Source organism: Myotis brandtii, unplaced genomic scaffold (genome assembly GCF_000412655.1).
Source record: "Myotis brandtii unplaced genomic scaffold, ASM41265v1 scaffold540, whole genome shotgun sequence".
Taxonomy (NCBI): Eukaryota; Metazoa; Chordata; class Mammalia; order Chiroptera; family Vespertilionidae; genus Myotis; species Myotis brandtii.
The window spans coordinates 593053-605002 of NW_005369990.1; the positions used below are offsets into that span (position 1 = coordinate 593053).

Genomic DNA, 11950 nt, shown 5'->3' on the forward strand with positions numbered 1-11950 from the left:
TCAGTTTGGCTCAGTGGATAGAGCATCAGCCTGTGGACTCAAGGGTCCCAGGTTTGATTCCAGTCAAGGGCATGTACCTTGGTTGCCGGCACATAGCCAGTAGGGAGTGTGAAGCAGGCAGCTGATCGATGTTTCTCTCTCATTGATGTTTCTAACTCTCTACCCCTCTCTGTAAAAAAAAACAATACAATATAAAAAATAAAAATAAAATGGGATTGAAAATAGTACCTACTTACTCGTAGACTCATTGTGGAGACCATTTCACAGCACATACAAATATTGAATCATTGCATTGCACACCTAAAGCTAATAGAATGATATATATGAATTACACTTCCTTTTTTAAAAACAACACATCTCTTAAAGACAGTTTAAAAAAATAGTACCTATTGCATTGGTGTGTTATGTAAAGATACGATGAGTTAATAAATGTCAGGAGCTTCGCACCGGCTGGTTCTAGGGCCTGATAAGCCCTACATAAGTGTTAGCTTTTATTACTGTCCTGAATCAACCTGAGAAATGTAGCTGTGCTTCATACCTATGAGTGGGTATATGCATTTTAACAGAGTTAGGAAATGTTCTTTAAAGAAAAGGAGAAATTACAGTCAACCGTAAAGAAGGTACAAGGCCAGAAGAATTACAAGGGCCAGATGGCTTAGAGCTTCACAGAAACTCAGGTTCAAAAAGACTCCTGGAGCATATTTTGAAATTAAAAACAAAACAGCTGCCTCAGAGCATGTACATCCTTTAGCATCCATCAGTCTGCTGTCCATCTGTGTACCCATCCATGTACTCGACAGATACTGCATACATGAACTTCCTGCAGTCATCTCACCAGGCACCAGGCACCTCGGGAGGATGACAGGCTCAAGTTCTCAAAACACTTTTGGTCTAAAGGAGAGATAGGTAAGCCAACAAGTCATTTAAAAATGGAGTAAAAAGTGCTAACCTGTGAGCTTGCAAGGGACCAATGAGCACACAGAGGAGAGAGAAATTATGGAAGGTATTCCCCTTCTCTACAGATGTCAGTCTGGATTTGTGTGGTTAAATCTAAAAACAATCTTGCTAATTTGTTGGTAAACAACAAACCTAAGGATCGGCTGTCTCCTGCATAACCCACACTGAGGATCAAGCCCGGGCATGTGCCCTGACCAGGAATAAAACTGTGACCTACTGTTTCATAGGTCGATGCTCAACCACTTAGCCACATAGGCTGGGTAAGAGATGCATTTTGCAAAAAATTGAGGTATATTTCCTCAAAAAATTAAAAATGGAATTCCCACTTGACCCAGTAATCCCACTCTAAGAATATATCCCAAGAAATCAGAAACACCAATCAGACAGGATATATGCACCCCTATGTTCATAGCAGCACAATTTACAATAGCTAAGATTTGGAAACAGCCTAAATGCCCATCAGCAGATGAATGGATTCAAAAAACTGTAGTACATCTACACAATGGAATACTACGCTGCTGTAAAAAGAAGTGACTCTTACCATTTGCAACAGCATGGATAGAACTGGAGGGCATTATGCTAAGTGAAATAAGCCAGTCAGAGAAAGATAAATATCACATGATCTCACTCATTTGTGGAATATAATTAACAACATAAACTGATGAACAAAAATAAGCATCGAACAGACCATCCAACCTAAGAGGGAAAGTGGGTGGAGGAGGAAGGTCAGAGATGAAACAAAGGACTTGTATGCATGCATATAAGCATAACCAATGAACACAGACAGTAGGAAGGTGAGGGCATGTGCTGGGGGATGGGAGCAGCTGGGGAGAGGTCAATGGGGGAAAAAGGAGACTTATGTAATACTTTAAACAATAAAGAATTTAAATTAAAAAAACTGAGGCATAATTCACATATATCATTCTATTAGGGCTTAGTAATCCCTTTCACACATAATGCACATGTGAGGAGGACTCCTATTTTATTAAAAACTAGAGGCCTGGTGCACGAAATTCGTGCACAGGTAGGGTCCCTAGGCCTGGCCGGCGATCAGGGCCAATCAGGGCCTCCCGGCTGCTGGCCGGGGCTTTCCTTCCCTGGCTACTGACTGCCGGCCGGGGCCTTCCTTCATTCTGTGCCACTCCCTGGTGGTCAGCACACATCATCGCAGCGATCGAACTCCTGGTCTCCTGGTCAAACTCCTGAGGGAACACTTTGCATATTAGCCTTTTATATATATATAGATCACCAATATTCAACAATTTTGACCTACAGAAACAGCAATTTATATGATTCATATAACATTCACATTCATATATATCTTATTTCCTTTTTGGAACATCCTCAATACAATTTTCATTTAAATCCTTTAGGAATATTCATTTGGAGCTAACAGAATATTTTCCTTCTTCTGAATATTACCAAGAACTATGTACATATTAAAATCCCCTAGTAAAATCAGGTTTATCCTAAAAATTCCTTTATTTTTAAATCATTCATGGTTATATGTTTCCCTCTTGTGGTAGAAAATGGAAAAAACAAGCAAACATTCCCACAGCCTCACAAGGGGGCGCACGAACTGCCTCCAGCCACATTGCACCATGCTAGGGGGCCCCTTCATCTGGAATACAATGAGAATCATGCTCCCTGGAGTTTTGTGGCAGACAGTAGTTGGCCCTCAAAAAACTCATAGATACAGACAACAGAAGGTGGTAACCAGAGGGGAAGGGATTGGGGAGGACAAAGAGGGTAGAGATGGTCAAATATATGGTGACAGAAGGAGACTAGACTTCAGGTGGTGAGCACACAATAGAGTATACAGATGTCACGTTACCAAGCTGTACACCTGAAATTCATATAATGTTATTAACCGATGTTACTCCAAATAAATATTTTTTTTAAAAAGATAGTCTCAGCACACTGCTAGAGCATTAATGTATTACCAGACAAGTACTGTGACCCAGTCCTCCTTATAAATAACTTTTTAGATTTGCTAAGCTAAGTCTCCAAGATTCTCCCTTCCCATTTGGGGGTCATGAGATGATTCTAAGGCTGCGTCTTAGGCTGGCCTGTGTAAAGCGAGCTCAGGGGTTAAGGACCCGTGTGGTAATAACTCATCATGCTGTAGCCACTTCCTCCCTCCCTGCAATGCAGGAGCTCAGACAGTACTGTTTTAAAGTCTAAGTAAGTAAGCCCTTACTTCCCACAATGGCCTCTTTGTTTTGCCTGTGCTGTTCCCTCTGTTAGAATGTCTCCACTTTTTCCTGGCTTCCTCTTTGTTATCCTTCAGTGCTTGGCTCAAGTGCATCCCCCCTGGAGACTTCCTCTGACCACCTCTCCATGTGTCTCTCCAAGGGCTCTCAATGACACCCCAGGAGGCACCTGTCACACTATTGTAGCACCCACTGGGTGACGAGCTCCACAGAGAGTGGGAGACTGCATGCATGGTGTATGCCCCAAATGCACAGCACAAGAGAGAGCAATGAGAAAATGCTCAGTTATGGCTGATGAATGGAAAGCACCCCTTCAAATATTGTTCTGGAGAAGTTGCTGGAGCAGGTAGATTCAAGCAACTATTTACTAAAACCGCTACCCTAAGACCCTTGTGGGCAGACCTGGGATGCAAACACCAGACACTCTGACTAGCACTTAAGCTACTCAGGGACAATTCTGCTTATTTGGGGGCTGGTCACGGTGTCCTTTTGAGATGAGACAACTAAGTATCAGGCAGATAACATACTACTGAAAACCTAAGGTTATGCAGAACAGGTCCCCGACCCCTACCCCAGGCCTTGTGCATGAAACGCTCCCTAAACAAAAGACACTTCTGTGTGGAATCTTACAGGCTAACAGGTGTGGAGCATCTTGATAGGTCATGACACAGCTGAGAAGAAGAAAAGTGGAACTGAGAAGGTGCAAGGTGGCTGGGGGGCTATCAGCAAAGAAAAGTTTAAAGCAGCGGTTCTCAACCTGTGGGTTGCGACCCCTTTGGCGGTTGAACAACCCTTTCACAGGGGTTGCCTAAGACCATCCTGCATATCAGATATTTACATTACAATTCATAACAGTAGCAACATTACAGTTATGAAGTAGCAAAGAAAATAATTTTATGGGTTGGGTCACAACATGAGGAACTGTATTTAAAGGGCCAGAAGGTTGAGAACCACTGGTTTAAAGGGTCTGTATCTCCCATCAAAATCCCCACTGCCCAATGGAGCAGCCTGCTTATTATGAATATTCGTGAGGCATGAGGCTAGGTAACTTCCTATGCCTTGTCTTATTATTTCCTAAACACACCTCTATGACATAGTATTTTAATTTTACCAGTGAGTAAAGAAAAAAAAACAGAAACTGTTCAGGCAGTTTGCCTAAGATGAATTAGCTAATAAACAACAGCATATCCAGGAATCAAACTCAAGTCTGTCTGACACCAAAGTTATACTGCAATGAAATCCTAATGTAAAAGAAGTGATTTTGATGTCCCGCTAACCTCAAAATGGTGTGATGGCTTTACTTTTTGGTTATTCTTTAGCCATCTTCAGATTTGGACTTTGAGAGATGCCAGATAAAAACTGCATGTTGAGATTTGTTTTGGCAGGAGGCTGACATCAGTCCAGTGGGGTGACTTTTCTGGAGCAATTTCAAAATAAACATAACAACTCACCTTTGGGTTGCACCTTAGAATTCCCCAAACCTTTGCATGCCCATTACTTAATTTTCATAAAACACTCTAGTAGGGCAGATATTAATTAGAATTAATCCCATTTTACAAGTGAGAAAACTGGGTTTTAGATCAATTAAGAAAAATACATGATACTGCACAGTAAACTGTACAACTGAGATTTGAACCTTTCCATTCCAACCCCTCACTGTGAACTCAAGTTATTTGGTAAGATTCAGGGAGCCCCCAAGTGGCATGTCTTCCATTTGGCATTATGTCAAGAGTCTACAGAAGCATCATGGATCATGGAGTTCTGAAATCTTCTTGCCAATTATTACCATTGGTATACTTTTAAGTAGGACAACAAAGGTATTAACGATATGTATGAAACTAGTTTCTGGGCCTTGCCTCCACCCTCACTTCTCTCTTCACCAAGTTTTCTCTGATTCCTCCTTATCATTATCGTTTGCCTAAAAAATCACCTCATCTGAGAAGAGAAGACATCCTTGTTCTTCTTTTGCCCTTCCAAGTGGAGCTGGGTGCCTCTCCACTGTGTTCCCATGATTCCCTGAATAGCTCCTCTCATTTAGTTGCAGTGGGTTGAATGGTAGCCAACCCGCACCCACCTACCAAAGATATATTCCACTCAGAACTTGATCGTGTGATCTTATTTGATAAAAGGGTCTTTGCAGATGGAATTAAGTTAAGGATCTTGTGAGGAGACCATCCTGGAATACCCAAGTTGGCCCTAAACCCAATAACAAATGTCCTTAAAGGAGACAGAAGGGAAGAAGACGCACAGAGAAGGTGGAATAGAGACGGGAGTTAGGCAACCACAAAGCCAAGAACACCTGGAGTCACCACAAGCTGAAAGAGGCAAGGAAGCATCCCCCCTGGGAGCCTTTAGAGGCCAGCGCCTTGATTTCAGACTTCTGGTCTCCATGACTGTGAGAAAATACATTTCTGTAGTTTTAAGTCACTCAGTTTGCAGTCATTTGTCAGCAGCCAGAGGAAACTAATACACTAGTATTCACGCCATATTTTTGGTAAAGACCTATGGTTGCTCCTCTACTAGCATGAGCATCCTAAGACTCTGTCTTACTCATCTTTTACCCCCAACCATCTCACGCAGTGCCTGGAGCATAAAGAGTGCTCAAAGGTGTTCAATAATGCTGTGGATGGAATAAACCCATGCAGCCCAGGAGGTTTGCATCAATGCCTGCAGACATTTCTTGTGGCTTCCAATCTGGAACATGCCATCAGCCTGGGCCCATCCTCATAAGCTATCCATCTTCAACTACCCACTGCTAGCTCATGACTCCAACGAGGTGAAGGTCTGACATCAACGGGCCTGTAACTGAGACTTACAGCAACTGTGGACCTCTGCCTTGCAGGTCAATTTCATGGGATACTGTGTGGACCAAGACAGGGCAGGACATCTAGGTGGTGGGATTGTGGCAGACACAGAAGGCCCTGCCTCTGCCCTCCGATGGCCTCAGCATTTGAAATAATCATAATAATTGCTAGTCGCATCAGAATCTGCTGTTTACTAAACACCGTGTCAGGCTCTGTGCTAAGTGCTTCACAAATTTTACTCCATCCTCACATGAATCTTTCAAGGCAGATATTATTATTAGTCTTTTTATACCAAATCTACATACGGGGAACTGGCTAAATGGTGTGGTGTTTTTCTCATGGATTTGATTGCAGAGGGCTTGGCGCCACCCGGGCAGCCTGCTCAGAGAGACAGTTTGTCTTTCGTGACAGGCACAAAGCTTACCCCCAATTCCACCTGAATTTTCTATGTATTTCCCTTCTGTTTCTTTTTTTAAGTGGATTTCAATTTGCTCCACAGAATGCATTTCTCAAAGTCCAATGGAGGTGGTGTAACATGGTAGTTTTCCTACTAAAACCAAAGATCTTTCCCATCTCCACCCAGTTATGCCATCCCAGCTCCATTTTCTGGACTCTGCCACCATGGGACAATTTCTCAGAGTCAGGTGGGCACGGGCTTACCATCTAGGTTTCTGTGGCTTAGAGTTGACGGGGCTCTCGTCCTGGGTCAGGGCCATTTTGTTTTAGGAAACCTCCCCATTGTGCACAATTTCTAAATGCCTAACCCTAGCATGTTTAGCTGTTCATCAGCATGGAAGAGAACTGTGTCCCCAGGCCACCACGGTAGACCGCAGAAGGAAAGTGGAGGCCAAAACATCTCTCAGCATGAACTGTCTTCTAAGACCATCTCGACGGGGCAGTGTGCTTGCACGACATAAAACACAGTAACTCATTTTAAAGATATGCCAGAGTATTTTCATCTAAATTAATGTTACCTCCTTCAGCACAATCATCGTGGGAAGCAACATAGTTGTTCAAACAATGCTGACATCGCACTAACATTTCTGGAACTCTTTTTCAGGCAAATGTCTTTACAGTCTGTGGCACTTTCTTTGAAAGTCTTCAGTCATAACAAATGTCATCCTTGGAGAATAGATTTGAACTTTGGAAAGAGACAAAAATTGGTTGGAGCCGTGTCTAATGAATAAAGTGGGTGATCAAATCTTGTTCCATCGTTTTAGGTGAAAAATGAGGCATGACTCTAAAATAATGTGACTGGTTTTCCTAGGTGACCCATAAACCGACTGGCTGCGCAATAATTCCCAGAGAGGAGTTTCAAAATGCTAGGAGCACTAGACGCATCGCTGGGATAAGTGTACGGTTCCCAGAATGGTGATTTGGCAGGGTACAATACTAATGTGGATATATAAGTTCAAATATGTTTGTAAAAAAGGAAATCTGATTGCTTACACTCATGAAAATAAAGAAGCTATTCTCCTGGAGAAATTTCTCCTCCTTTTTTGACAGCCTGTCTGCTTTGGACAGGGAGTCTGCTGAGAAAAACAGACTCATCTCATGCAGAAAGCCTTCGTTGGCCACTCTACCTCCTCGACACAGAGACCCACCTCAGGCTGGGGCAAGGGCTCCTGCCCTGAGTTCCCACAGCCATCTCTTTTCCTTTAAGTATTAGTTCTTATACTAGATAGTGGCGATTGCCTTCCTATGTGTATGTCAATCTTCTCCCATTCAGATCCCTTGAGAATGGGATCAGGTTCAACTCTGTGTCTCCATGCACAAGGCAGTGCAGACAGAGCCTGGGACACTAATTCTGTTCTGGACACAAACCCTCTGCCTCTGCTTCTCATGCTCCCAGGGGCTGCGCTTGCTAAATGAACTTCTTCTGCATGGCAACCAAAACTGAACACATGTAAGATCCATTCGCGTGAATTTATAGAGACCTAGGGTAGACTGGTGGTTGCTTAGTTAGGTCCGAAAGCATAGGGGAGCAAAAGGAATTCACTGCTAATACATGGGGCTTCTTTTAGGGTCATAGAAATATTCTAAAATTAGATCATGATCATGGTTGCACAAATCTGTAAACACACTAAAAATATTGAATTGTTCACTGTAAATGCATGAATTGTGTGGTATGTGAATTACATCTCAATAAAGTAGTTTACTTTAAAAGTCCTCCACAGTGGGAATATTTGTGCCTTGGTTGCTTTCTAAGATGGAGGTTAGAATAAATAATAGTCAAGGTCTCTTCCAAAAATCTACTTCTGTATAGAAAATTAAGTTTCTGTCATCTCTGTAAACTATATCACTTGAAAGTGATATCACCAAACTTAAGACAGTGAGGGCTGGCGGGTGTCCTTCAACATCGATGCTCCCTTTCATTTAGCTTGACACCCCCATGTTTAGCTTGACACATAGCACCCAGAATAACACTGATATTTCCCAGCTTCCCTTGCTGCTAGAAGAGGCCTTAGACTAAGTTTTGACCAACAGGACACAAGTGAAATTATGTAGTCTCTGAAAGAGGAGTGCCTTTCATCCTCTGTTGCCCCTCCCTATTGGCCAGACCCACCCTATGGGGGTACACAGCCATCTTGGATCTTACAGATAAAAGCAAGTCACTATGCAAGGCTGAGCTACAAGAGGAAAGAAACATGGGTCCCCTTACACAATGAAGCCACCATATTGGTCCTGGAAAGTCTCCTAGAAAGACCTCTGTTACCAAGAGCTTTTGTTTTGGTTAAGTAACTTGTTTTGAAACGGTTATAGCAGCCAATGGTTATAGCAACCAGTGATCCTCACACTAATAATAAAACTTGGTATTCTGTACCAAAACAGAATCTAAAGTGTGTGGCATCGGCATACTTTTTTAGACCATGGCAAAAGTGTTACCACTGCCACCTTAGGAGGCAGACCACTAGTCAACAAAACCTGTAGCTCTAGGCCAGTGATGGCGAACCTATGACACGCGTGTCACTCATTTTTTTGGTTGATTTTTCTTTGTTAAATGGCATTTAAATATATAAAATAAATATCAAAAATATAAGTCTTTGTTTTACTATGGTTGCAAATATCAAAAAATTTCTATATGTGACACGGCACCAGAGTTAAGTTAGGGTTTTCAAAATGCTGACACGCCGAGCTCAAAAGGTTCGCCATCACTGCTCTAGGCAAATGGTTGGGAGAATTCATGAGAGGAGTGTTAGGTGGCTGCTTCTTGCCACAATACAGAAAGGAGCTCAGGCAAAGATGAGCCAGTCTGCAGGCAGATGCGGAGGTCGTGGCTCTGCTAAAGGGTTTTCTTTGTGGATTGCGAACATTATGGCTGGTGAATGCTCCACTTATAACTCCATATATTTATTGCAAGGGATTTAGGGCACCTCCCCTGTGAAAGTGTGATGTGTTTTATGGGTGGAAAGGAGAATGGGCATGATTATCTGCATGGCCAAAGAGTGGTCCATGGCAAAAATTTCTAGTTGCCTCTGGGATTTAAAGACATAAGTATTGCACGGCATATTTTGTTTTCCAATGTGGTACTTTTCTAAGATTTTTTTCAGGATGACTTTGACTCTACTAAAGTCTGACCTTCCACTCTAATTTGAGACTCCATCATCCCAGGGTAAAATGTGACCTCCCAGTATTCATTGGATGATTTGCCCCCATTGGCTCCAGGGAGGCCAGCTGGTCCTAGCATTATATTCTACTGGCTCAGTTTTCATTGTTTATTTGAGTCATCAAAGGAAGAAAACCAGTCATGTCTTGATGTAGATTTTGCCTCTTGTGCCTCATGTGATTCCATTAACTGGTTTCAATTCAATCTAATAGCGAGCGAGTGGCTTCACCCCCTGTAGCAAGGTCAGCACACTTCTCCTCTCCAAATGCTCACTTACTTAAAACTTCTCCCAGACTGGCAGTGTCCTCGGCCACTCCCAGGGGGAACCCAGTATTTGGAGCCCAGTCCTGGGGGGTCTGTTCTGTGACATCTCTCCATCCTAGGAACAGAGGGAGCCGTTCCTAGTCTGTGTTCCTGACTGTGACCTGTGACACCTGAAATCTCTGCTTTAGGGAGGAAATAAAGCAATGCATGTGAAAGTTTCTTGTAAAATATACAACATGAGGTGTGTTTTTAGTGCAGTTAATTCTTGTAGAGTATGAAACAAAAGTACAGAGTTGGAAGGTGGGGAGCCTCCAACCTACCTCTTCAACATGCTATGCTCTCTCACATTTGGTTCCGCCTCGAATATTCTTTTCTCCTCTTCACCTCCAAGTCTGGGTGTAGTGGTCACTTCCCTGCCTCTATGCCTGAATCAGATGCACCTCTTTTCTGCTCATATAGCCTACCTTGCTCACCTCCATAATAGCTCTCACTGCACTTTGTAGCAGCTGTTGGTTTGCTGTCTGTAACCCATCTGGCCTCTAACACAAACCTTCTTGACTCTAAGTCCCAAGTGGGTGAGGACTGACTGGGCTTGTCTTGTTCTGGCATTATCCCAGGAGTCAGCGCAGTTTAACTGACGGGTTCCTCGTGAGCTCCCTGCAGTGTTTGAGATCCTCACACTGGTGGGTTTGGCCTAAAAAATGTTCAGTGGACTTAGCAGCCAGAAAGTCAGTAATAACCTTGGTGAGAGAAATTTTAGTGGAGTGATAGAGAAAGCAGAAGCCAGGTTGTAGTGGGGTGGGGAGTGCATGGGAGGTGAGAAATCAATGATGGTGAACACAAACACGTCTTACAAAGATTGGCATAATGGGGGAAAGCAATAGGGCAGTCGCTAAAAGGTGAAAAGGTTTTAAGAACATAATTTTTTAGTCTTAACTAAATGAAGGTTTATCCTAGGATGTAGTAGTTTGTTCCTTCAAGAGAATTTGAGGTTGTCTGAAAACTTGAGCATGAAGAAAAATCCAGACAAGGTCTGGCCCAGGGAGGCAGATGTAGGTTAGGCCCAGTTTAGGTTAGGAGACTACTAGAAAACAGATCTTCAGATGTAAAGGTCCCTTTGTTCCCGGAAGCTGTGCAAATTCCGTGCTGCGGTCTCAGTGCTGCCATTACAGAGCCTGCAAATGATTTAACCTGCCTAAGCCCCCGTTTTCTCCTTGGCAATTTGAAGATGCCCATTGTGGCATCGACCTCACAGGGCTGCAGTAGGTTAAATGAGCTACTGCACGTAAAGGGCTTCTCAAGGTGCTTGGCAAAATGGCACTCTATGTTAATGAGATAAATAAAGTACAGTGGGGCCTTGACTTACGAGTTTAATTCGTTCTGTGACGGAGCTCTTAACTCAAATTACTCGTATGTCAAATCTTAAAGTGAAGGAGTGAGACACGTGATGCTGGGCTGATGTTGTGGCGTTCACTGTGAGTTCGCGGCACCAACTAGCGGTGGGGTATCTGAGGCTGGCTCATAACCCGAATTTTTTCTCACAACTCAAAGCAAAAAATCGGCCGAGAGACGGCTTGTCTCTCGAAAAACTCGTTAGTCGGGACACTCGTAAGTCAAGGCCCCACTGTACTACTAAAATGAATTAAAATATTAGAATGAGTTTCACAAGAGTTGGTAAAGGTCAAATCTTATTTTAAATATAGAAAGGAAATTTGGTCTTTAAAAAAAACTCGTTAGAAGACGTTTTATACAAGCGAGTGAACAATCAGCCCTCATTTACCTATGTTGTAAATGCGTTTTTCCCGTATATAAGGTTTACTGCAAAGTCTCTCTCAAAGTTTCACCTGTCCGAGTGAACCTGCCCAGTTAAACCAGTTAACGTCCGGTGGGGGGGGGGGGGCGGAGAAGGAACACGGTGTTGCATTAATTTCCTGAACTGCTTGCACAAGAGCGCCGTTCGGTATGCAGTTTCTGTTCCAGTGAAAATTCAGCTCCAGCCCCCTCCGTGGAACAGACCCAGAAGCGCCACTGGGCAAAGACCAGCCTTTGAAAACCCTGGGTCCCAGCAACCAGGCCGCGCAAGGCTCTGTCCCAACGCAAACTGC

At 43.3% G+C, this 11950-nt stretch overlaps 1 protein-coding gene across 1 annotated transcript in view; it reads right to left on the bottom strand.

The window, feature by feature from the left end:
* PGM1 (phosphoglucomutase 1) overlaps window positions 1-11950 on the bottom strand; it is a 55906-nt gene that overhangs the window by 42942 nt on the left and 1014 nt on the right. Inside the window, exon 2 of the mRNA XM_014549267.1 lies at window positions 9105-9110. Within this exon, the coding sequence (XP_014404753.1) occupies window positions 9105-9110 (6 nt within the window). The remainder of the gene's footprint in view (window positions 1-9104; window positions 9111-11950) is intronic.